This window comes from Nilaparvata lugens, chromosome 4 (assembly GCF_014356525.2).
Source record: "Nilaparvata lugens isolate BPH chromosome 4, ASM1435652v1, whole genome shotgun sequence".
NCBI lineage: Eukaryota > Metazoa > Arthropoda > Insecta > Hemiptera > Delphacidae > Nilaparvata > Nilaparvata lugens.
The window spans coordinates 17,153,113-17,180,560 of NC_052507.1; the positions used below are offsets into that span (position 1 = coordinate 17,153,113).

The window sequence follows — 27,448 nt, forward strand, 5'->3', positions numbered from 1 at the left end:
CTTTTACCTCTACTATCACGCATTAAATTATTTTACCATAATTATGAATCACCCTGTAGATTATTTAAATACATCCATAGTAAATAAAAATATTTCAATATAAATCAATTATACTGGAGTCGTAAATTTTACTAAACGATGAAGCACTCAATCATCTCGCACACATTTTATCGCGAAAAGTTTTATTCAAAGATCTAACATAATTTTTGAATTATTTTTTTTCAACTATCTAAAGGTGCGTACAGATTTACGCGCCGCGAACATGAGCAATAATCACTTTTAATCAGCTGATGCCAAGCTTTTTATATCTATATCTTACCAATTCTGTAAAAATACAGATATAATCAGCTGATTAAAAGTGAATTGCTCATGTTCGTGGCGCGTATATACATACGCACCTTTACACTTATATAAGAAAATTTGTTCAGAAATATTTTTCATAAGAAAAAAATGGAATTTACTTAATTTTAGGAATTAGGCCTACTTGATCAATATAAATAATTATATTAATTATTCTGGTGAATTATAAATTACTTAATAAAAACTTTATATCTTTATGATAACATAAAGATAGAATAATAGAAAAGTATAATATAAATTTCTATAGCAATTAATTTATAATTCACCAGAATATATTATTAATTATTTTCATTGATCAAAATCTGAAAGTGACATGCTACTACTTCTAATACCTTCTTTGTGATGAAACAGAACGACGATAAAAAGGCGGGAAGTGGTGAGTCATCCACTATCATAGAGTATAGAGCCATGATAGAGGATGGCACTAAAAAACATAGATACGTATATTGATGATAGTGGTTGGTAGCGCGCATGTGCTATACAATCTGGTTGACTGCACAATAAGTGACGCTCTGATGCATTCAGTTCGAAAAGCTATAGTCAGTGAACGGTTCTGGTGCGAAAAATTACAACACAATGTTCAACAGAATGATCAGAAAATTGAGAACTACTCTACTCAAAAAGCTTGCCACTAAAACCCTGAGAATAAATACAGAATTTGTGTATGCTGATTATCAACTATTATCAACTTTATTATAAAATAAAAAATAACAGGCGGAATGAAAAACTTTATTTTATTACTGTACTGAACAACAATGAAAAGCTGCACAATAGTGCATTTAGTGAAGAGGATATTCATCTGTACAAAAATCAACGAAATCAATTTATATTGATTCGCAATCAAGCAAGCAATGTAAGGAACCGGGGATCATGCCACTCACCAAGAAAATAATTAAAGTAAGTTACTGATTCTGGTATAAGGACCGTGAAGAAAATAAATACCAGGAAGATAAATCGATAGTAGAATGGAATAATAGTAGATTGAAATTAAAGCTCAATCGTTACAAAACAATAGGACCAAGAAGGGTCACTGATAAGTTGAACATAATGAAGAAATCGACGTCAAGTCTCACCCACTATTGAGGGCGGTGATAACATGCTGTTAACTTTTTGATATTTAATTTTCAAGTTTCAGCATTCATTATTTTCGAATCAATTCATTGATCATGATCTACACTAAAAGGATGTTGTTTTAAGAGATTGATAAAAGAAAGCATTTCATTCATGTATCTAAATCCTTGATGTACATCGATCAAAATTTTGTAAAATAAATGGTGATAATGCAATATACTTAATTTAGGATTACTCACTATATAAATGAATGTATAATCATTCTAGGGCTAGGAAGATGCTTGGAATTTTCAAATTCTATATTTCTCATTTAATCTAGTGAACAGATAGGCTACATAACAAATTAATTGTAAATTATTTCTAAATAATTTTCTAGTGAACAGAATGAATTAATTTTGAATCATTTCTAAATTATATGAAGACAATTTATTATTAATGTGTTCAATTCAAAATAATTTAGGGATAAGAAGTAAAGAGAAAATTACAGGGAATGGTCAACTCGACATCAAATCAACAGATAACGCAAACGAAAATAAGCGATTTCATACTTATAAAGTTCAATCTTGTTCAGTGCATAATGTTAGACACCATTTTATTCCAAATTACACGAATTCTCCAAATTAGAATTGATTCATAACAACCATATCAAGGCACAACAGTCGCTTCATAAAAAATAATGAAAATCTGCATTGTATTTCACTGCATAATTTGAATGACTGCCATCTAAAATCTAGATTGTAACTTATCACTGTCTATAAAAAGCTCTTCAAATTATATATGATTTGGAACTGTAATGAGCAAATGAAAAATTATATTAAACGTGGAAATGATTCTAGCTCTGTACAATTATTGGAGTCTCTATACCATCCTTTAATGGCTTATACAATGAATTTGAAAAATGATCAAACCAAGACAACGCCTAAACAATATAATTAATGATGTCACCCACTTTCCACAGAGAACTCTTTTAGCCATGTCGATTCTGAAACCTGTTTACGAAAACTATCAAATGCAATATTGTTTTGAAGCATTCTACTACCCACGTTGCTAACAGTAGTATAGAATAAGAATTTAGTTCTATACTCGCTGGTTGCTAAGCCCCTCTACGTACAACGAAGTGCTTAACTGCTTATTATCTCATTGTGCAGAATAATGTTGAATGAATAGTTTAGAATCTGTGTAAGATGATGCCTTGAAACTCCCCATAAAAAGGGTTGCAATTTTCTACTGGAAGTTCAATTTCCTTCTTGAATCTGAACATGTAATTAAATTCAAACTACGATAATCGTTTTAAACAACCTATCAAGTCAACATTAGATAAGAGAGGAGATAGGAATGCTGTAGACTTCAAAATAGAATCACGAAAAATGTAATCTATAAAAAAAGTCTAATGCTTCACAGATTTCAAGAGAATTACAAACCCCGATTATATTAATACTTTTCATAGCGAAGACTATTTTCCGACACTTCAAACATTTTTCAACAATAGAGTATAGTAGGTTAATTCTAGGGAAACAAAGAGCAATTGTTTATGATCTTATTTACAATAAAATAAAATTTCAAACAGATATAGACACAATAATTATCCTTATGAAAAAGCAGTTGAAAATTTAGCGATGAACAGCTTTCGGCCTTGAAGTATGACTCAGAATGATTAAACTGAACTGTGTTGAATAACAAAAGTGTACAACAGATATGATTGGGGAATGGATAGAGCTGACTTGAAACTTGAAGTTGCTCAATTAAAAAAATCTGGTGTGGCGCACTCAAACAACTTTCCTTGCCGTTATGAAGATTAATCACCTGACGCTAGTGTACACGCGCATCTCAAGAATACTATTCAAAGATTTGAGCCAGCTGGTGACAGGACAATAACGCTGGAGACACACGAGGTCTGCTATCTCTTCATAGTGAATGATATAATAGAATCAACAGTTGCGAACAGTTTGCAATTAAATAATCACATTTTATCGAATTTCGAGCTTATTTTCAATTTTAGGTGAAAATGTTACTCAACATTAATTGAAGAGATTTTCATGCTCAATCTTTTCCACCTGAAATTTTTTGTTCAAATTGTATCTGAAGCCTGATAATTGGGAATCTGAAATCAAACTTTGCATAGATGAGGCGAAGCTCTTGAAATTTCTACAGATATGAGACTTGTGGCAGTTGGTAGAGCTTATCAATGACTTTGTTAGGTATAAATTTGATCAAAATCGTTGGAGCCGTTTTCGATAAAATCGAGAAAAACCCTGTTTTTGACAACATTTTTGCCATTTTAGCCGCCATCTTGAATTGCATTTGATTGAAATTGTTCGTTTCGGATCCTTATATTTTAAGGACCTTAAGTTCCAAATTTCAAGTAGTTCCGTTAATTGTGAGGCTGATATCGTGTACACAGACGCACATACACTCATACATACAGACCAATACCCAAAAACCACTTTTTTGGACACAGGGGGCCTTGAAACGTATAGAAATTTAGGTACCTTAATTTTTTTCGGAAAGCAATACTATGGTAATAGGGCAAGGAAAGTAAAAACTCGCGATGATTTGGATAAGGGTAGTTCACTCCTAGATAGTTCACGTTCAGAGATAATCTTGTATCTTTATAATAACTCATTAATTATTAATTGAAAGTCATTGTTAGAAATTATGATTAGTATTGTGAAAAATAATTACCTGTAATATTCTGGAAAGTAGAATACACTATAATATACAATACACTGATTTCTATGTAATATTTGAAAATATAAATTGGAAATTAAACCAATCAATTCGACTTCTACTGTCCTGCAATTACATCCACATAATTCCAAGCATTTTCAGAGACTAAGGTACAAACATAAATTTGATTTTGAAACTTAACTTTTCTGAATCAACTGACTAAGCATACATATCTGGAATACCAACAAGATTTCGCATATTATTCTAAAAATAGCAAGTAATTCAAGCAAACTCTCTTAATTTATGCAAATATTTCAAGGACAATGATAGCAGTTCTGCCACATTTTGTTGTTCGTTCCTTCAATGACTAGACTATTGCGGGAAAAATACCACACCGTATAATAAGAAATTTCCACGGAGCCCATTGTCCTTCCTCACAAACATTTTCAGACAACACACTACTTGACCAGTGAACCAACCCTCTCTGAAACAAAGATCTATGTTGCAAAGCAGCTAGAATAGCTTTATTGAGCAGGATTTACAATTCATTTTTGTTGCATCATGACGACTAGCACATGATTAATGCCAGTGTCCCCACATCTTTTTCCCATTTACATAAAATCATTCAAAACCCTTGAAACCCCAGTACAGGAATACTTAGGAGAGAGTAAAACTAGACATACTAAACCATCCCATTGTCAACTTTTCAACAAATCAATAACCGTCAAAACCACGAATTTCAAAAATGGTACGCTTTTCTCCAGTTCGGAGAGCAAATTCGTCGCCGTATGGTGGTGCGAAAACCAGTTTTCCGTACCTGGTTCTTCCGGTTTCCGTCAGTCACAGAGATATAGAGAAAGAGTGAGTGAGAGAGTAAGCGACAGAGCATGGTGTGTCAACCGGGAACCGGCCGGCTCATTACTGCCTTCGGGGCGAGTGACTGAGGAGGACGATCTCCAGCAAGGAGGAGGTCACCGCTCTGCGACACCAGCCGCAGCCGCAGCCGCAGACGACAACAATGGTCGTCACCCTGGAACGACCTCACCCTCCGCTCGCTCGCTCACCTTCTTTCCAAACAAAGCATCATTCTGCTCTGCTCGCCTTACAAAACACTATCAGCCATTGTTCACAACTCGGCCAAAAATAGTTTTTTCAAGCTCTGATAACTCATTATTTCATCAAGATGAATAACAAAAGTTTTAGAGGACACTTAGATGAACCATTGTAACGTCAAATAAGAGATAACGGCGAACAGCAAATTTAAGGAAAATAAAATGAATGGTGAATTGAAATGAGAGTTGGCATAAATATCGGGTTGCTATAATAGTCTATACGTTTTACAGTGAACCCCTGGTTTAATTGACCGAGCGAAGTGAGGTCCAAGATTCACGTCGACGGTTTTGCATTTCTCTTTATGTTTATATTTATGTTCCGCATTTACAGCGAAACGCGGCGATAGATTTTCATGAAATTTGACCGGTATGTTCCTTTTTCAATTTCGCGGCGACGTATACATAAGGTTTTTTTTTTAAATTTTGCGTCTTAAGGAAAATACAAAAGTAAAAGGAGTCTTCTTCTAACTCCAATATTACCGTAAAATCAGACTATAGAATTATTTATCATAAATCAGCTGTCTAGTGGATTATTATTCATAAATCAGCTGTCGAGTGGATTATTAATTGCATGCAATTAATATCTCAATGTAACTTGGTAAAAAAACAGGTGTTGTGTGGAATATTAATTGCATGCCTCAATGCATGCAATTTTTATGCACTATTGATTCCATGCAATAGCGCATGCAATTAATAACTTGAATAACATAGTATTGTCTCTCGACCTTTCTCTGCTTTCAACACGGGCTGACCTGTTGCCAGTATGTCTTGTAGAAGATTCGCTTTTGATGTTAGCATTTCTGATACACCAACCCCAACAGCCATTAGCCGCTTTCACACAGATATCTCGCAGACACGACATACAGACAGGATTTACTCTGATGGACAGTATAAGAGGAGGCTGTGGTTTATAACTGCGCGAGGTCTACTGTTCACAGAACTATTAGTTATGAAGTTTCAAGGACACAAGACAGAAAGAAGTGGAACATTTAACATGTGGGATTGGTTAAGAGCAGATCAACTTCTACAGTAATGATATAGGCCTACGAGTACGTTCAAGAAATTTCGAAATAAATACTTTCAGTACATTAAAGAAGTCGTAATGGACTAGACAGGAGTATAAAAGAAAACTTAAATCAACTATTAAAAGCATCAACTTATTAATTGTTGCACACCTACCCTTCCAGGATTCATTCAACAAGGAAACTTTCGCATTAATCAACAACCAATCATGAGAAAAGCCACCAAATGGCTGGTTCGTAGAACTAACTTTGCATATACATTGTGATACAGGAAAAAAGTTACCAAAACACTAGACGTGCACAGCAAGACAAAGTATGAAATAAATGTAAACATCCATTGTGTATACAGCTTATTCCGTTCTTACAGGTACATACATTCTAAGAAAAAGTTTAGCGACTTTACAGTATTAATTCAATGTTAACCGATAATAACTATTCCTATTACCTGATCTGATGGCCAAAACAAATCAAAAGAAAAAATATATTTAAAAATGTTTACAACTCTTAAAACAGAAGTTTTCAATCACAACCTTTGAATGAATATCCAATGCAACAAATTTATATAAATGAGATTAATTCATGCGTGTATTACAGTCTACCCTATAACTACCATGAACATCATCTAGCTACACAGAAAAGCTTTCCCTACAAGCAAAATTGATGAATTTTCCGCTGGTTCGGTCAGTCTATAGGCTTTATTTTGTATGACGCATCACTATAGGGGTTGCATAATCATAGAATAGTATGCACATTGTCAGGTGAGTGTGTGTCACACAGTACACTTGCCCAGCAATAATATGAGTGGGTGTGAGCAGGACAGCTTGAGAGTGAGTGAGATCGACCAGGGGTTGTCCAAGTGGATGTGGGGGGGGGAGCAAAGGGGGAATATCGATCCAGATGATAAGCTGAGGGGTGAGGGATGTGGGGGTGGGAGGTGGTGGTGTGAGCCCGGGCTCCACCTTTGCAGTGTGGTAGTAGTTAATACGACTTTCAAACGACTACACCGGTTTGCGCAACTTTTCTCCAACTCAATTTCCCAGCCAACAAACTTTTCAACACATTTACAATGAGGCGCACAACATTTTATCAAATTTGTTTGAACAAATAACAATCTTTAGGAACAATTAAGATTGAATTACGGTCATAGATGATCTGAGTTCTTTGGAATAAATTGATAAACAAATTATATCAATTTATTTTGACACATAATACTTAGAAACAACAGATACACGTAATTCAATTTGTTTCCATATTATGGAAGGTATGGGCCCACAGTTATGGGGATAGATTTTCAACTATTTAGGATATTTTTTTAGGTCGAAAATGAACGAATGATTTATTGGAGTAATTAAAGTAACATTCAATACTTCAGAATACTTCATAATTATCAGAAGAAGCATTAATTGGTAGTTTTCGAGTATTAAAGTTCTACAATCGACTGAACAGAATCCATGAATAGGACAGGATTATTTTTTCATTGGAACGAAACTAAAAAATGCAACTAAATAGTGCTACCGGTACAATACTTGCCAAAAAAATAATAGTGTATTAGCTTATATGAATATTAAAGGCTAATTGATTATTCAATTGTCTCTTTTCTGTTTAGGGCTACTTGTAATATAAATATAAATACAATCTCAGTACCTTTTTTGAATCATTTTATCACAACATGTTTCAACATTCATGCCATTTTCAAGTGATTTTTTTATTTACTTCAATTCACTTGAAAATGGCATGAATGTTGAAACCTGTTGATAAAATAATTCAAAAAAGGGTACTGAGAATTGTATTTCAATAATTATTTGATTATTCAAGTACAATTGATTATTCCAATAAAATAAACTTTAGTGAATTTTCAGCTTTGAAAAAATTGAAGATACAACTATTTTAATAATATTGCAGTTAGAAAATTATCTATAGATAATGATATTAGAAAATGATGACCCATTTACAAAAGAAATTAAAATATCTATACTAACTTTATAAAATTAATCTTTAATTAAGTTGAATTCCTCCCAGACAGGCATGACTCCAAGATGTCAAATCTTCCTAATACTGTAATCGAAATCCTACAAAAAATGGTATAGATGGATAACTTGGATGATTAAATTCGGTTTTCGTCTGAAACCAGAGTATTATAGGTAGTTTATTTATTGTAATGTTTCAAGTAATCACAGTTTTTAATCCCATATAATCATGATATTCATCTCAACTGTATGATCATAACATCCATCTCAACCGAACAATTAGAATAGAAATAGCTCGAAACAACTTTTCAAACAGAAAAACCAAGTTTTTACTTCTTCAATCTCAGAGATATTTTCTTTGCTATTCCATTCCATTACCTAATTGAAATTCAACAATGTGTCAGGTACAAATCTTTGTCACGGAAAAAAGTTTTACAACACTTTCAACAAAGTACTACAGTACAATTATATAGTGCAGCACTCTTCAAGGTCACCAGTGAGGGAACGAGTTTCTAAATTTCAACTTAAAATAAGTTATCTGCAATATATTCAAGACTTTCTTTAGGCTATTTACCAAGCAATGAAGCAAAAAAAGAATAACTACACCTTGATTATGATGAAAAATGCACAATCAGAATTGAGGAGACTTTAAAATTCCTACAGCTCCTGCTTGGGTACATCTATCTGTATTTCTATTTAAAAAAAGCAATCTACCATTCATTAGATATTAGAAACAAACTAAAAATATTGAGTTGAAGCACTATATTAATAAGCTTGTCATTAATAATATTAATTTGAAAATTTTAAATTAGAAATAGATGAATAAAAATTTAAAAATTGAATCAATTGGAAAACTCACATAGTAAGTTGCTGCTGATGTTGATTGTTGTAAGACTGCATCTCATCACAGCTTTCGCCACCCGAGCTGCTGGCAGTGGCGTCAGAATCAAATCCATCTTCAATAGATTTCAACTGATACTGTAGATTTCCGGCAGTTGTTTCCACATCATTGCGCACCTTATCACTCAACTTGGGAAGCACAGATCCTGTCAGAGCATTATTCTTCAAACCATTAGCACTATTCACCGAGCTGCTACTAGCGATGTCCTTGGAGCCTGAACCGAAGTACCGGTATGACTTCGAATGCCTATGCGCTGCTAAAGCTTGCTGTTGTGACGCCTGATCTAATCTTCGCATAAGCAATCTAATGTCATTGACAGTTTTTCGTTTGTTTATTTTATCACTACTTGCACTGGCTGTTGAGTGCTGACGACCCGCAGTTGATTCAGGAGTGGAGACAATTTTACTCAGATGTTCCAGAACGCCGGTTACTTCTTCACTAGCTTGTTTGCCGATTTCCCTTGCTTGAATTTTGCGCAGTCTCCTCATTAGTCGATCTAATTTCCTTTCGATGTGATGGTGTTTCTTTTCAACATCTTCCAACTTTTCTGTTATCATAGTTTCTTTATTAACAGAAACAAGTCCATTGTCGCCTAGATTTTCATCCACGCAAATGTTCATTACATCAACATCATTGAAAAGTTCCTTTTCAAAATTACCAAGACTACTGGTAATGTCAGCAGTATCAGCAATAGGGAATAAGTTCTCACCTTCATTACTTGGGCCTGGATCCATTGCACAAATATCTGCTTCGCCATCTGTTCCAGTTGATTCCATACTTTTAATAACTTGAAGTATTTCATCGACATTTTGAAAATTTTTGAACAACTGATCAACATCAGTTGAACAACAAGTCTTATCTTTCATATAGTTTAATGATTCTGCTTCAGATTTATTTAAACCCATGTTTCCATCCAAGTCCCCCATAGATGGGCTACTATTGTTCATCATAAAACCACCGATATGAAGCAAGACACTATCCGAGGCCTCTCTTTCGTCCTCTCGGGTATCTATCCTTTCCTTAAAAGTTTCCTGAGTTTGAAATTTTATCTTTGGTTTGTTCAAGGAACCATTACTTAATTCTAATATTCTATGTTCAGTTGTGTTGAGATGATGAAATACGTCAGTTTTAACGGAATCACCATTCACACGTGTAGAGCCTTTAATGCAGTCACCGTTGAGCAGACCATTCACATGTTTTCCATTAGTTATCTTATTCACAATGATAGTTGATTCCGATGAAACTGTTCTAGGTGAAGAATTCAAGTTCTGAGTCTGCCTGGCATCAGTCAAAGCTGGTGCCATGTCAACATTTAGGCGCCTCAGGGAGGCAAATCGTGGTCCCATTCATTCATGAGGAAGTGGGACCATTTCAGTCTCCAAATTCCACAGAAAGATACAGATAAAAATTCATCCAAGGACAATTCATACAATGAAAAATATTTTTCAATAGTTCATTTCAATATTTCAACATTCTATAAAGAATTGTTCATTACCGGTAACAGAAATAAACCGATAGCAGATAATAACCTCAACCTTTCAATCAAAATCCTCACGTATTTACACATATTCCACAAAATCGGCGCAAATTTTCAAAATAATGAATCCATTAGCACACAACTATCATAATAACTCACTGAAAGAGCACACGAAACATGAGTAATATCAAGAAATATTAGCAATAACGATCTGCGTTGTCTTTACCATTCCGTATCGTTACACATCCGGAGTAGCGATGAAACTAACGCATTTTGGAATGCGATAACCATAAAAGAAGTACTCACACACACTATACTTGAAGAAAAACACAACTCAATGTCAGATTACAAGAATTAAAACGTGTTAAATATTTATTGAAAAGTTTTGAAAGTTATTTTTCAAATTTCAGAACACGTGATGATAGAAACCCACTACTCAAACGAGCCAAACTATGCGTAGAACCATTGCACCACTCAAAAAAGTAATTCGCTTGTTTCTCGCGTTGTATCAGGATAATAAAGATGAATGAACAATACTAAGACGTTATGTATTTATTATGGATTGTAAATTAATTAGAATGTTTCGAATTCAATTATAACAATGGCGGAATACGATAAATCTTTGAACTGTTCTTTGCTAAACTCACTGAACAACGTTCACAATCGGCGAGGAACAGCCCAACTACGATTTTAGACTATACACAGTATGTCAATTGACTAGTTGAAATCTTTCTGATCAGAAAAACTCAGTTTAAAATTAAAAAAGAACCTTTTGGTTGAAGAAAATAATAAAACAAAAATTAATTTTATATAATCGTGAATTTTAACACCGATTTATTATAATAAATTATAACTGATGCACTTAATAACATAGTTGCTTGCTTGACTATTTGGCAAGCACGACATCGATGCTTGAAGCACGCACTGCGTTTGCGCAGAAGAAAACCGGGACTACTACTACTCCCTCCTTTTAGTATCTAATAATTCAAATAACTCAAAATTAGAATTGAAGAATTAAACATTTAACTACATGAAATAGTAAATAAGTATGTTTGGAATATGACCAGGAATAGACATTCATTATATTCTTGTAATAAAAAAATCCATCAAGCTTTGAGAACTAGCAAACTGGGGCGTAGTCGCAGCAAAGAGAACAGTTAGGAACAGTTCGCGGGAACAGACTGCGCATGCTGCTTGGTTCTAGTTTTCAAACATTCGTGCTGTCTGCACGGCAAGCCTGCTGTCAAGCTCACAATTATTCACAATCGCTATATTTCTTGTTTTGTAGCAGTTTCGTTTCAATTAAAAAACAGGTAATAACTTCGAATAAATGACAATAAATTTTCATCCTTTCCTACTCTAATACCATCTTGAAATTATTGATTCATTTATTCATAGCAAAATTGACATTACTATGAATGACATAACCTTTTGGATCGGTTATTACAAACTTTGCAGGTTATGTATACATTTTTACTAAAAACAGTAATAAATTACCTATTTTATTTTTAAATTTCTTACAAGACATTGTAATAAATAAATTATTTTTTAAAACATTCACCAATTTTACCCACAAAAAGTACCATAACTTTAAATTTTTTTAGATGTCAGATTGATAATGAACTGTCAAATTGAATAATATATAACCTGGCGTTGTAAAATGTTGATCTAATAAAATTTGAACTATCTAATCATTAAAATTTACGTTTTATATGAAGTATAGAACAGAACTTTTTATGTTAAAACACATTTACTTATTTTTTATTTCAAACTTTGGTCTCTGTTGAAAAGGTTGGAAAGTAGGCTACGGTATGAAATATAATATAAAACCAGTGATATACTGTAGTCTACTCTTAGATATCTCAGCTTATAAGCCCTTACTCGATTAAAAAGAGAGCGGTCAGGCGTTCTACGTTCTCGTTCTTACTTAGGTCAAGCGTTCTAGTTCAATTGAAGAAAAACAAGATACTATCAGATAGAGAGCTAGTAACTGTAGCTTCAGTATCAGTTCAATTTACAGTTTTCAGGAGATAGGTATTACCTGAATTACCTTCCTCTTCACCAATACCAGCAATGTCGGATGGGTTGCGTCAAGAGTTTAAAATATATAACTTTTCACATTTTCAACTATCGAGATGGCAGTAGCCTACACGTCAGACAAGGTCTACCAAGTCGTTAAGAAAAAATTCCTGAATGGAAAAAAAAGGGTTTCTCCTAAGCCAACACTTGAGTCTCAGGTTGAATGCTGGTGTGTTCAACATCTTCAAATCCCCCGGCAGCCTATTGAATATCCGCAAGGCCAATGCAGGAAATGCATCACGGGTCTTTGACAAGCGACGGTATGGCACATCTATGAGACCTCGACTTCTAGTGTCGTGACCATGGAAGTCACTCCTTGTGTTGAGCTTTTCAATATTTGCTCGCACATACACAGCACACAAGTAAATGTAATGACTGTAGATGGTCATTACACCTGTGGATTGGAAGAGAGGTCGACAATGATCCAGAAATCCACTAAAGGTAATAATGCGGATGGCCCTCTTTTGCAGCTTGAAGACATCTTCACATGCAGAAGCATGACCCTACAGCAGCAGTCCATAGCTCAGGATGCTATGAAAAAGCGCATGGTACACTACCAGCAAGTAGGGCCTGCTCACCAACTGCGTCAACTTCCTAAGCAAGTAGGTGACTCGTGACAACCTCTTACAGATGCCCTCACTATGGCACTCCCACGTGAGCCGTGGATCGATGGTGAATCCAAGGAGAGACACACTGTGAGCACTGATGGCCTGACTGCGACTCAGTGTATAAACCAATCTTTGTGTCTTTTCCACATTCAGTAGCAACTTATTTGCTTCCAACCACCCTCCAGCAGCATCAAACAGCAAATCAGCCTCCTGCTGTACCTGGGCCGGAAGAAATCAATGTGGTATCGTCAGCAAACTTCAGTGCCCTACCCTCAAGATCAAGGTCATTGATTGCAATCAAAAACAATACAGGTCCCAGAACCGAGCCCTGAGGGACACCATGATTTATAGACAGAGCCCTTGAATTTGCACCTCCAATGGATATGACCTGTATTCGATCCTTCAAGTATGATTTGAGAGCCCGGAGAACAGCTCCACCCACACCATATCGCTCGATCTTGCCAATCACTATTTCATGAGATACGCAGTCAAATGCTTTACTCAGGTCACATAATGTCAGAGATAGGCAGTTGGTTCCCTCGAAAGCTTCCTGAATCCTCTCGACAAGCTCAGCAACTGCTGTCACGGTCGACCTATTCTTTCTGAAACCATGTTGAAGATCAGAGAAAAGCTCACTAGTCTCGAAGAACTCCACCAGCTGCATCTTCATTACCGTCTCAAAGATCTTGGCAAACACTGGAATTGCAGATATAGGTCTGTAGCTATTCATGGTTTCTCCTTTCTTATAGATAGGTACTGTGCGCGCAGTTTTCAACAAATCAGGGAAAATTCCAGCCCTCAAACACTTCTTTATAATCTCACACAAAGGTAAGTTGTACATACAGAACACTATATTTATAGAAGGCAAGGTGATATTACCTGCCCTACACCAAACTGGCACGTACCCATTATTGTTACCCCATGAGGAATCAAGCTTTCAACCGACCACCACAGAGCGTTCGTGAGATGGATATTGGAGGTTTCCGTGAGCTCCTTCTAGAGAAACTACTAAATACTAAGATAAATTATTCTCTACGGCTAGGCGCACACCAGTTAGTCAAGACAAGATCAGACACGTTAAGAGAGGACTAGATAAACGACATCTTGGAACAACTTTGAGATTTTCAAAACCAGATGAAATAGGACTGAAAATGATACGAACATTTTCAAGTTAATCTGTCCTGAGAGTCTAGTTAAACACTTCGAATTTTGGACGTATCGGTAAGATTTTTTGCCGTCCTTATAAATTGTATTAGTATAAACATAACTGTGCAAAAGAATGATGCGTTTATGTGTATGCTATGTTCCGTTTAACTTAGCATACACATGAACACATCATTTGTTTGCAATGTTATGTTTATTCTAATCTGGTAGATTTCATAAGGACGACAAAAATCGATGTGTGTAACTGGCTATAGTGTTCTCAGAATCAGGCAGTTTTCAAGCCGCTGCCAACTTATTAATTACCATGACGAGGTACATATGTGCTTAAAACTTCAAATCAATCCAGGAATAAAAAACTTATTAAAACTAACTAAAATTGAAAAATCTCAAAATAAATGGGAAATCGCTTCAGTGGTTCGAAGATTAATAACCTAACCGGAAGCAATATGTTGAAATAAAGCACCATAAACAAACCAACACAAATTCTCTCACCGGACCGTAAATGAAGGCGTTCTTCAGGGATCAATACTGGGACCACTACTGTCCCTAGTATATATCAATGATCCCCCAAGTGAAATAGACAGTGGCAAAAATTTCATACTTATAGCGAACGATAAATGGTCAGGCTCATGGTGAGGCGGAGGTCAAACTCTTTGGTTTTGTGATGGATCCCACTCTATCATGGGATCGACATATTGGCATGCTGTGCAATCGACTAGCCAGGGTGACGTTTTTGATGCGGAAGCTGAAGCAACATGTGCCTGCCAACTACTTAATTACAGCCTACCATGGGCTGTTTCATAGTCATATAAGCTACGGAATAGTACTATGGGGCCATGCGGGTAGCTGTGAAAGGATTCTCCTTCTGCAGAAGAAAGTTCTTCGTGTCATCACGACATCGCATTACCTGGAGCACTGCCGGCCAATCTTCAAACGTCTGAAAATACTGACAGTGTACAGTCAGTACATGTATAGCTCCCTACGGCTCCTAAGGAGTGAGGCTCATGCCTACCAGGAGAGGGGCCAGCTGCACCACCACAATACCAGGAGACGGGGCAACATTGACCTGTCCTACTCCAGACTACAAAAAGCACACGAATGCTACCCCTTACGGATGCTAAAATTTTTCAACAGACTGCCAATTTGTGTTCGTGAGCTGGAATATGGGAAGTTTTGTAGGCTGGTACGTGAAAAACTCATCAACTACCTTCTCTACTCATTGAAAGAGATGATGAGACCAGTGGACTTGTAGACCAGTTTGTGATTATTTCATGATTTAGTATGGCAGTCCACCTACAGAGCCACACGAAACAACCTATCTGCAGCCATCTCTAGTTATTTGTGTATTGATTGTTTTATATTTTGACGAAGTCTGTCTGGCGACTGCCGGTCATGGACTGAATATACTGAATTACTGACAATACTAATTCCACACAAAAATTAGGATGCATCTCACAATCTAATGCTATTACAATTTAAACCAACAACTAATAGTGCTGCTGGCAGTGGCGGCGATATGGACCCCCCGGCGCGGGGGGGGGGGCGAAGGGGCCCTTAACGAGTGAGGCAAAATAATGAAGAGTTTTGATATAATTTTTTTATGTAAATCAAGAACCATAGAGTGTAGCAAAAGTAGAATAAATTATTAAATAAGTTCTAAATATTGTATCTATTTACATAGCTACTATCACTATATATTATATGAATAGATCAGTCTTTAAAAAAAAATAAATTCATAAGAAGAGACAACTCCTATTATTATGGACGTTATTATTATGGATCATTACGAATAATTGAACACAAAATGCTTAAATTATATGATGAGATGCCGTAAACTACACTACACTCTTTCATACTCCATATGTTGGTTTTCATATCGGTGTACGATAGGTAGAAATGTAAAAATGTGTAAAAAGAATAGTGTTTAAAGGGGCCCCACAAAAATTCTCGCGGGGGGGGGGGCAAATCCTTAGCTCCGCCACTGGCTGCAGGTATCACTAATAATCAAATCACGACAGCCACCCGGACGCGATTCTTGGTATCATCGTCGACCGATTATCCTAGAGGCTTCACATAGAACAGCTCTGTAAAAAAATGTCGTCTGCAGTATATGTAATTCGAAGACTGAACAATATCCTGGGAGAGAAAACAGCGTTTATTGCTTACCATGCCATACTTGCCTCTCACTTGTGTTATGGCGTTGTAGCATGAGGACCAGCTCCACAAGTACACGTTGCCAAAGTGCCCATGATACAAGGAAGAGCACTGAGAACCATACTGGGAGTAAACACAATGTAAACTGTTTCAAAAAACAAAAACTAATCACAGCAATTTCCCTACACATACTCAAGTCAACAGTCGTCTTGGCAAGAAAAGCAAAACCTCCACTAAGAGGTGACAGGCTTGGGAAGAATACAAGAAATGATAAGGACATGGATTTCCTTAAGCACCGCCTCACAACATTCAAGAATTTCCTATGATATGCTGGAGTCTACTTTTACAACTTACTGCCGGAGGTTTGAAGGCTATTGAGGAAGATCCTTTTTTTTGCCAAAGCACTCAAGCGCTACCTAATCGAAGACTCTACTATACCATAGCTGAGTATGTGCAGGAACATACCTGCAGTCACATGGCGGGACGAATAATGGATCACGAGTGCTGACGTGAACTCCACCGAAGGGAAGACACTTTGGCAATTCCCCTGTCACTGGACTGCGGCGAAGCTGAGACAAGTAACGGGTAAGTAACTCAGACAGAAAATAAGCAATGAGGAAAGAGGGATTATATTTGAAAGTAATAAAATTAATTCAAAAATAATTATAATGCCTTAACGACACTTTACTGACAACTTGCATGTTCGGAACATTATTTGGAGCCTCCCACAATTCCCAAATGTTGGTGTGGACCAGAGAAGTAAAAAAGAGTTTACAACCAAAGTTGATTTATTGAAGAAGTTCCACTTTCCCAAGTAGAGATACAGATATCGTATTAATACCAATACATGAAAAAATTTATTGATAATTAATTACAAATTTCCAGATCTAAATGTTATTCTACTCTTTCATTACATTGCACGTAATTAGTGGTTCGCATCACAACATCATCATCATACTTGGAGCATTGTCGCCCGCTGTTCAGGAAGCTGGGAATACTAACTGTATAATAAGCACCCTTGTGCTTCTGAAAGGCCAACTTAACACACTCCAAGCAAGAGGCCAGATCCACAACTAGACGGTGAGACAACATTCAATTCAATTCAATTTTTCTTCCGTCTGAGACCAGTGTATATACTGGATAGACATTGTCGATTTATAAAACTCAAAAGTTCAAATATTTACAGTTATCTCAAGATGGCCGATCAAAGAGACTGACAAAGTTTGCAATCTCCACCTCATTTAAGGAATAGAGTGGGAGGTTACCACTTCTAATCAGTTTCTCTCGCAGCACTTTCTTGAACACTTTTTCCTCCAACTCTCGCACCTGCAGTAGAAGTTTATTGAAAATTTTCAATGTGCGCATTGGATAGCAGGTGTGCAGCTTTACCAATTTAGAGTAGAAAAGGTCGATGTTGTCTATCCCTCTAGTTGAGTAGTTTGGATCTGGCCTCTTGCTTGGAGTGTGTGAAGTTGGCCTTTCAGAAGCACAAGGGAGCTCAGCACATATTGACTGAAGACAGTGAGTATTCCCAGCCTCCTGAACAGCGGGCGACAATGCTTCAAGTATGGCGAAGATGTTATGATGCGAACCGCTCTCTTCTGTAGAAGGAGAATCCTCTGACATCCACTTGCATTACCCCAAAGTACAATACCATAGTTGATATGGCTACCGTGGTATGCAGTCACAAGGTAATTCTTTGGAACATGACTTCTTAGTCACAAGGTAATTCTTTGGAACATGACTTCTTAATTTCCGCATCAGATATGTCACTTAGGAAAGTCGGTTACATATCATATCGATGTGCTGGTCCCATGTTAGTGATGAGTCTACCAAGAATCCAAGGAGCTTAACCTCAGGCCCACCAAAAGGAGGCAGACCAAGTCTCAGGCAGCACAGAACATGTTGTCTCTTCTCTCCATTTATACTCAGTCTGTTAGCTCTAAACCATGAGCTCGCCTCCTCCAGTAGTTCAGCAGACCTCAGCACAGCCAATGGACGATCTTCATCCTGTGCAATGAGAGCATTCGAGTGCATTGACCTTCCCTACTCTAAATTAGCTAAGCTGCACACTTGCTACCCAATGCGCGCATTAAATATTTTCAATAGACTTCCACTGCAGGTGCATGAGCTGGATGAAAAGTGTTCAAAAAGTGCTCTGAGAGAAACTGATTAACCTCCCTCTCTATTCCTTCAATGAGGAGGAGATTGTGAGCTCTTTCAGTGCTAATGTAAATATTTGAACTTCTGTGTTTTATTAAACGACTATGTCTATCCAGTATATGCACTGGTCACAGACGGAAGAAGAAGAATTGAATTTAAATACCACACTCAAAACCAAAACAATCCAGACAATCACATTCTACTTTATGGTAAGACGACGGAATCCTTGTCAAATACTATTTCAGATAAATTTAGACCGGCTTTCTTTTCACTCCCACTATAATACAAATTATATAAATTAAATTGAAGGACCATATAAATATAAATTGAAGGACGATCGAGATTAGTCCTAACCAGCCGGCCCTACATGAAAGTCAGTTGGAGAAAAAGTTCCTAAAAAGTCGAACAATTATTGCTCTTCAGCAGATAAATTTTGTAAAGGAACCACATAAACAATAATTTAAAATAAATTACTATACAACATAATAACAGACACCTTTCCAAGAATAATTGAAAATAATTCTGAAAACTTCAGGTATTCATCCTCCCAAAAATACATAAGTTACCAAACTTTGACGAACCTCTTTCAAAAAAAAAAAACACCCAGAATGAAAAATTCCATTTCATGAATTCCACATTTCTATTGTATAGGGCAGGAAGTTCTCCGATTGGCTGATTTTTAACAGCTGATTCCCGACCGTCAATCAGTCAATCGGAGAACTTCCTACACTGTCGACTTGTCCGCCGCCAGTGCAAAAACGCTTCATTTGGCTTGGCCCTAAGGATCTCTATAAAAATTTAATAAGTACCCATTCTGACTTTTAGAAAATTATGTCGTAACCCACATGATTAGTCAAGTTTGGGCGCGTTTTAAGCACTGACTGGCTTTCCCTGGTGAGCTGAAGATAGGCCCCAGTGCCTTGAAACTTACACAGGGACATGAATAATTCATGGCATTATAGTCAAGGCATTTAAGAAATGCTGTAGGAGATAGAACATTATGATGGGACTTAAATTTTAAAAATCAAGTTTAATTTTAATAGTGAAAAGTATGGATATGAAACAGAGTAATTATGATGAGATTCTAAAATTAGTAAAATAAGATCAAAACTATAATATTCTTATATTTCATAACATCAGGTCATCAATACTAAATTTTCTTGAAAATTGAGCGTTATAATTAGATAAGTTCCTTGCCTAAAACAATGCCTGTGAGATTTTTTGACCCCTCACCAAGACATAATTCAGTTAGGTCTATGGTAGGAAAATATAGATTTTTGTTGGATAACATGTAGCACCATAGCCGAAGACAATGAATTTGACAATTGATTTATTAAATGACATTGTTTCTTTTATCTTGTCGACTTTACAGCTCTAAATTTTAATAATACTTTTACAAATTCAATAATTTATATTTCATGTGCATTCAACCAATGTGTGCTAATTAATGTATACCTCATCAAAATGTTACTAGAGTTTTGGTTCTTCTCATTTGTATTACCCATAATCCTTATCAAAGAGGTGTGTCTTTTTACTTACAGCAATTAATTTAAAATTTGAAACTGGATACTTACGGTACTATTTACTATTGACCTTCTAAAATGGCAATACAACGACCAGATATTAATTGAATACTTACTTCAGAAAATTTGCCCAATAAAATATCCAAAATACTTACTGTAGGAAAGTTATCCGATAAGGTATCCAAAGTATGAAATTTTGTATCCATTTTTAAGGTATCCAAAGTGTGAAATTTTGTACCGTATTCATTTTTGCACTCACTAAACACCTGGAAATAAAATGTTGTGTAAATACCAAAATGTGTATAGAATAATAATGCAAATTCAATAATACTTGTAAATGCATGAATGAAAAAATACGGATTGAAACTTTATAATAAAAACGTTCGTTGATAAGGTAGATATTACTTATTTTGTCTGTGATCTAAGACAATTGAGACTTGCCACTATCAATTTCATTGTCTGTTTCCCTGATATTGTATGCCATATATTTTATATCTGAAAAGTGTCCAAATGGGGAAGAGGAGGGTTTATTTCATTTTTTGTCACCCATATTCTTGCCCAAATTTTTAGTATTTTTTTTTTTAATTTTCATTTTTAGTATTCAGCATGAAAATATATTCTTCATTTTACACTTTTAAATACAAGAGAAACATGAAAAATAGGTCTCCAATATCATTATAGTAACCTTTACGCGCAAATTCGCATCTATTTGGTACCGTACGCGAAGTTGATTAGGAAATTTAAGGAAAACATTCATTATTTAAAGTGTTTAATAACATAACTCTAATAATTTAAATATCATTTATTAAAAGTATTAATATTTAAAAATAAATTTAATATTTTGTCATTCACATTAAAATTGATACTAGTGTAGCTCGGATTTGATGATGGTGTTTGAATCAAATTATCTTGACAACAGACTCACTAACTATTTTTTTCCAAGTTTCATTGATCTTTTTCTAAAAGAAAGACTAACTCTAGTTAGTTGAGGATTAAAATTCATTGAAATATTGTAAATAATAAAAACTTGATCTGAATAAACTTTTTTCTGACAAGTGACAAGAAGAGTGGTAAAGTGATAATGATATCAAACAAAACTTACCACACTTATCACTCACTGATATTTTTTCTAAACCACTACACACTTATTTTATAATCAAAAACACAAATTATAATAATTATTTTATCACGGTATCACTACAACATAACCATACAAGAACTACTTGACAAAATTATATGGACTATCCGCGGATCTGCGTACATGATACATGAAAGGTGATGTTGATGTACACAGCTGACAAGACGGCATGCGCCGTGCCATTCCGTTGAAAAACGAGAGGCTAAAATTACAAACAAGTTCTACTATCAGCGCTTCACTGGATGTTTTGTCAACTACAATACCAAAATTCCTTATTGTAAAATTATTTAAAAAATAGTTCTGGACAATAATAATATAGTGCAAATCAAAAACTAAATATTATTCTTAACCTAACCAACTTTTATTTAATCAAATTACCCACCACCGTAAATGATTAACCAAGGACCCTGTTTGCATGTTTAGCCGTTTGTCAATGATGCCATTCATATCGACCGGCGCATGCTCTCAAGTTGATCATGTAAACTCACCATTCGCAAAGCCAACTCGATTGTCATTTTGTCATTACATACGGCACTTTATCTTCTCTTCTACATTCACCTTAATAAAAAGTAAATTCTATTTTTGAATACTATTTGCTTTTTACAGTTAATACTTATAATTATTTCGAGTACATAACATACAAACACAATAAACTGACAAAATTGTTCATTGACAGACTAGACCTAATATAAAAACTGCATCATACGAATTAGAAGAGCCACCATTAGGGGGATTTATTGTACAGTAATAATTGTAATATTTTTCAAGGATTTTACATTGTAATAAGTCAATATGAATCTGAAAACATTAATTTATTTCTGCTCTTCAAATAAAACCAAGTAAATAGAGCAAGCTTCTACCCCAATTGAAATTTCTTTTATCTATTTCTTTTTTTCAATTTCTTTCAGAATAGTAGTTATTGCAGTCCATTTTTGCACAGGTCCACCGATCATGGGTTTGCTTCATGAAGAGAAGCAATCCCATTGCCCACATACAATTATTTATAAAGCCAATATCTAGTTGGCGAATATAAATTATCATTGATAATTTATGCTAGTGCTGAGCATCTGAGCTACTAGAAACAGAATTACCGGCACCTTAAGAGCCTACGGAGCCATAATTCCATATAATAGCATCAACACAAGCACTATTATAGCCTACTCAAACACTATTCTTCATAATTATATACAGATTAGCTATCTTGTGGATTGTATAAATTAATGTAAGGATTTATGGAAAATCCATGATAGCTGCTTCAAGTATTGTCCAAGATAGCTGTTGCTTCAAGTGGGAATAGCATAGATCCAATAAAACCCGGTAGTTCCTTTTATTGTCGGTTATCACACATCTGTGTACAGCGGCAGCGCTTCATTTCATATAAAGCCAAACCGGCAATCAAATAATGAAATTCTCGAAATTTATAACACTCTCGACGAGATGAGCTTTGGATTGCATTTAGACCCCCCATACACAATCATCGGCCTTCAGAATGGCCGGCCGGACTGAAGCCGATTATTTCTCATGTGTGGACCAAGCCACAAGACAAACACAGCAATAGCCCATAAAATAATGAAATTACCTAGTTATTATGGGCTATTCATATGATGGTCTTATTGTTCTCTATGATTGTGTGGACGAGCCTTTAGGACAGAGACAAACGAGGCGTTTTTTCAGGCAAGTTGGCACGGCACGACAAGAAAGGAAGCTCTCCGATCAGCTGATTCCCGATACGCCGACCCGATAAATCAATCGGACAGCTTCCTGTCTTGCCGACTCGTCTAAAAAAACGTCTCGTGTGTCTTGGCCAGTTAGATAGTAGCATGCAATGATGCAATACTGAGTTCAGCTCGTGAGAGTTGGACTACTTGTACTCAATTAATATAAACTAATTAGATTTCGACAATATTAAGTAATGTACACAATTATTTGGAATTTATTTTATTATACTTTTATAATAAAATGATTAATTATTTTTACCTTACTCCAGATATTTTCGTTTGAAATTCTAAACATCTCACAGTCTCTTCATACAGTAATTAATGATCTAATACTTGTGGTAATTATAACTCCTTATAATATTATAATAATGTTGGTTCATCACCAAAACACAACTTTGGAATTGAGTCAATTTTCATTATCCAACTATAGTAGGTACTCTAGTAGTATCACACATGGCTTGAAACAACGCACAGAATCGACATCATGCAAATCACCTCCCATCAGTGAGCATTTAGCAAACTCATTGGCGTTATCACAGTATCAGGCCTACCTAGTTTCAACTGTGCAACTCTCCTTGATTTTTAAATAAACCTGAAACGGAATTAAAGTGGACACATAAGGAGAGTGGATTATATCCTTTCACTTCAGTAAGAATCAATGAGTTTAGATATGAAAAATCAACTAGTTTTTTAAATCAGTACTGTAAGCTATTGGAAAATATTTCTCCATAGATTCAATATACTCTTAATAAAACAAGTTGAGACTTGGAACAAAATCTCCGTTTTGCCAAATTGTGGGATATTTCAAAATTCTCATGCAAGCCCTTATGACTGAAAATATTGAACTTAATAACTCTGCATTGACTGTGCACTCAAATTGAATATATCAATCATAAGGGGTCGTCTGAAAAGATTGAAATTTCGCACAATTTGGTAACACGGATATTTTGCCAAGTCTAGCTTTTTTGTTCAGATTTACAATAGACTTTCATTTATGGGTTTCTTGCAGTTTTAAAAATAGGAATAGCATGTGACTTAACACAATAAATTTTATATAAAAAAGAGGAATAATCGAATTACCTAGATTTTAACATACAGTTTGAGTCAGTTTGCAAGAATTTATTTCCTTATATTCAATATTTTACTAAAAACATAGATAAAAAGAACAAAAGTAAATATAATAATTGCATGAATTTAGAGCTTGAGATAATGTCTTTGGTGCGTTTTCCACTATTATGATAAAATACGTAAACCATCATAAGAAACATTGCCTCTTAGATATGGGTGGTACCGGTTAAATCAAATAGCCGGGGTTGGACCAAAACTAGCAAACCGGTCATCGGTCTCGAAGGCGGATGAGGAGAAATCCCAACGGCGGAGAGGGCGGAAGAGCCTAGAGCGTTAGCCCGAATTGAACCCAGAGTAGGTTACGCTTTGAACGCTGTAGTGGAAGCAAGTAACTAGGAAATGGTAACTCTAAAAAAAGGACCCTGGTCCTCCAGGTTGGGGAGGTATAACAGTATAGTTACGCAACCTCAAGATGCCTCGGAATGGGACCGATTCCCAATGGGAATATTTTTCTGCCGATTAAAATATAATTTATTATTTTAAGCAAATATTACATGAGATATACCGGTGTCAGATACCCTCTAGAAATCAGACAAGGCAGAGAATTGGCTACACTGTTCTCCTATCTTTCTCCACTGCCATTATAGCGTAGACCTCACTATAGTTCTCACTGACGCGATCGCGATACTATTATTAATGAAGTCGCATCGCGTATCGTAGCACACTATACAGCGGGAACTTCTTCTACAATACTTACAGTTTTCAAATCATGCATTTATTAATATAACCATATTCTAATCAAGCCTCAAATGGGTGGTTTGATTAGAAGACAAATTCACAAAGCTGGTTACTGTAGCCCGAGGTAAGCAACTCATGATTCTCCTACTGATTGAAGTATCATTTTCAAAAGTATAGCTTATCCTTCATTTGTCTCTTCAATACAACGAAATCCAAGGGGAAGGTGAAATAAATATAATTAATTATTTCAAAACATTTTTCCATGAGAAATGATAAAATATTATATAATAAACAATGTTATGACAATACTACTGAGGAATGATTGATTACTGTGATATAAAGAAATTTTCTATATTAAATAATAAAAAGTTAGATAATTTTTCGACAAAACTTGAAAACTAGCCTTTTTATAAGTTTGAATAGGTTCATTCAAATCTTCAACTTTAAATCAATTTATTGGTATGTAGACTTTTGTAATAACCAACATTGGTAATATTGTCGATTTCAACAAAATACTCTAAATTCGACTTTGATATAATTTTTTTCGATTACAGACTTGAGATGAAACCCTAATATAATAAAACATCAATTAGTTTTTACATGCATTATAAATAAAAAAATCAATTGAATATTGTATCCAATTACATAATTTATTGCCAGAGCAATGTTTCTACAAAATTCAAAATCAGTGTATTTTATAAAAATGAACAAAACAGTTAAACTAACGTACAGAATTCCATAGATGACGATTCATGAGATAAGTGAGAGAATACTTATTTTATGATCAATGAATATACTGTATTATATTTTTAATAGTGTATACAGAGACCTTACTAGGATTGTCCAACTTACATAAAATTTGCACTGATAATTATAAATCTGTCTTTAAAGTAGTTAATCAATCAATGATAGGAATAGTACTCAACTCAAAGCTTCATATAATACGAATGAGAAGGTTGGCTTTTCTTCATTCAAATACAACAGATCTAAAATACTGAGCAGATATATTATAGCGAAATGTTCCAACTACAGATTGGAGGAAAATTCAGTCAGTATATTAAAAATAAACTTTCCAGTACAACCTTTAGCATACCAAAGATCAGTATCATGTCACATGTTCATCAGGTTTTGATGAATGGGCATGGTGGAGGAATGAACATTTATTTCAAAACTTCCAAGTGGAATTTTGTAATATGAAACATTTCCAACTACGCAAAGAAAATACTAATGATAGTTGATTAACAAGAAAATACTGTGGATGAGAGTATATGACTAAGTATATTCAATATTTAGTCCTTTTATCTATTTCCGGTGAAAATCCTACTAATTTTTATAAAAACTAAAAAGAGCGGCATCACAAAACCCGAAAATATCTTGGGCTGCCATCACAAATTTGATTTTTTTTTCAAATTCATAATTTATAAATCTATGAGAGATAGATTATCTTAATATAAGCGAGATTGAATTAGAATAGTTGACATATTTTTATGTCATGTCAAAGAGAAGAGTTTAATGAGAATCTGAGACAACATGATATTTTTGATGCCAGTCAATTATAAGACATATTTTTTACTTCTGTCTGCGTCAGATACTGTACTTACAAATCAAGGTATTGCTATTTATCTATATTAACCTTGCTTACAAAACACAAGGAGCCACTGAATCATCACAATTTCTTGATAACTTTACGGAACACTATTTTGATTTCCAGTACTTGGGAAACATGGATTTACGCCTATCAGAGTTTTTAGATATTTAGGAAGAAATCCGTTCAATCGTTGTTGGACCTACGTGATGGCTCGGAGGCGGTGGGAGGGGGAGGCGGACCTCTCTTCTCCAAGTCCTCCAGGTAAGCCATCACCAGCTTCGTCCTTTCCTCGGGAACGTGATCGAGCACCAAGTACCGTCGGTCCTTTTTCAGAATTTCTTCAAACTCTTTCATGTGCGACTCGTTTTCTTGCACCATACTCAGTGATTTGTGATTGATTAATTTGGTTTCCTGTAACAAACAATATAAGTAATGTATTTATCCAGTTTGAACTCACCTACAAATGGCTGAAGGATTTTAGCAAATTAATTAGTTATCTGCATTATTGAAAATAGCAAACCAGTTATTTTTTCCATACTGACTAGTCAAAAAATATTACATATTCACTAAAAATGTTTTTCATTACTTTGTATATCATTGGAAATTTATTTTTGATTGTGATTTTTTTGTGTTTTGGATTCTTTTATGTATATTGATTGTATTGTGTTACTTGGAATAAAAATTGATTGATTGAATAACACATACAAAATTTTAAAACTTACATATTTTGTAGATTAAATTGAGCAGTGGTTTGTTGAGATTAATTATAAAAAAATATCATATTATATGATTATTTTGCAAAATTGTTCCATTCACGTTCTAGGTTCTTTTAGGATTAGCTATACCGTATTGAAAACTTTCGAAGAATATCTCTTTTTTGTGACATTACCTTAGAGTGAAAGTGAAGATAGAGGTTTTGTGAAATTAAAA

The 27,448-nt window shown here is 35.0% G+C and overlaps 2 protein-coding genes and 1 long non-coding RNA gene across 5 annotated transcripts in view; all 3 read right to left on the reverse strand.

The window, feature by feature from the left end:
• Positions 1–11,479, reverse strand: part of LOC111045236 (KAT8 regulatory NSL complex subunit 1) — a 61,333-nt gene extending 49,854 nt beyond the window's left edge. The window contains 1 exon segment of the mRNA XM_039426772.1: positions 9,059–11,479. Coding sequence (XP_039282706.1) covers positions 9,059–10,446 — 1,388 coding nt within the window. The 5' untranslated portion in view covers positions 10,447–11,479.
• Positions 11,480–17,184: 5,705 nt separating this feature from the next.
• LOC120351015 lies at positions 17,185–21,672 on the reverse strand. Its single transcript, XR_005571160.1, has 3 exons — positions 21,371–21,672; positions 20,424–20,534; positions 17,185–18,592 (listed from the first exon to the last, which is right to left on the reverse strand). It is a non-coding gene; the product is annotated as an uncharacterized LOC120351015 (long non-coding RNA).
• Positions 21,673–23,333: 1,661 nt separating this feature from the next.
• LOC111045240 (transcription elongation regulator 1) overlaps positions 23,334–27,448 on the reverse strand; it is a 39,921-nt gene continuing 35,806 nt past the window's right edge. For 2 of the 3 annotated variants that reach the window (XM_039426773.1, XM_022330599.2), the window contains exons 19-20: positions 26,722–26,929; positions 23,334–23,716 (exon numbers count right to left, since the gene is read on the reverse strand). In XM_039426773.1, coding sequence (XP_039282707.1) covers positions 23,682–23,716; positions 26,722–26,929 — 243 coding nt within the window. In that variant the 3' untranslated portion in view covers positions 23,334–23,681. Of the gene's footprint in view, positions 23,717–24,587; positions 26,930–27,448 lie in introns of those variants that run through there. The other variant, XM_039426774.1, reaches the window with a different exon arrangement.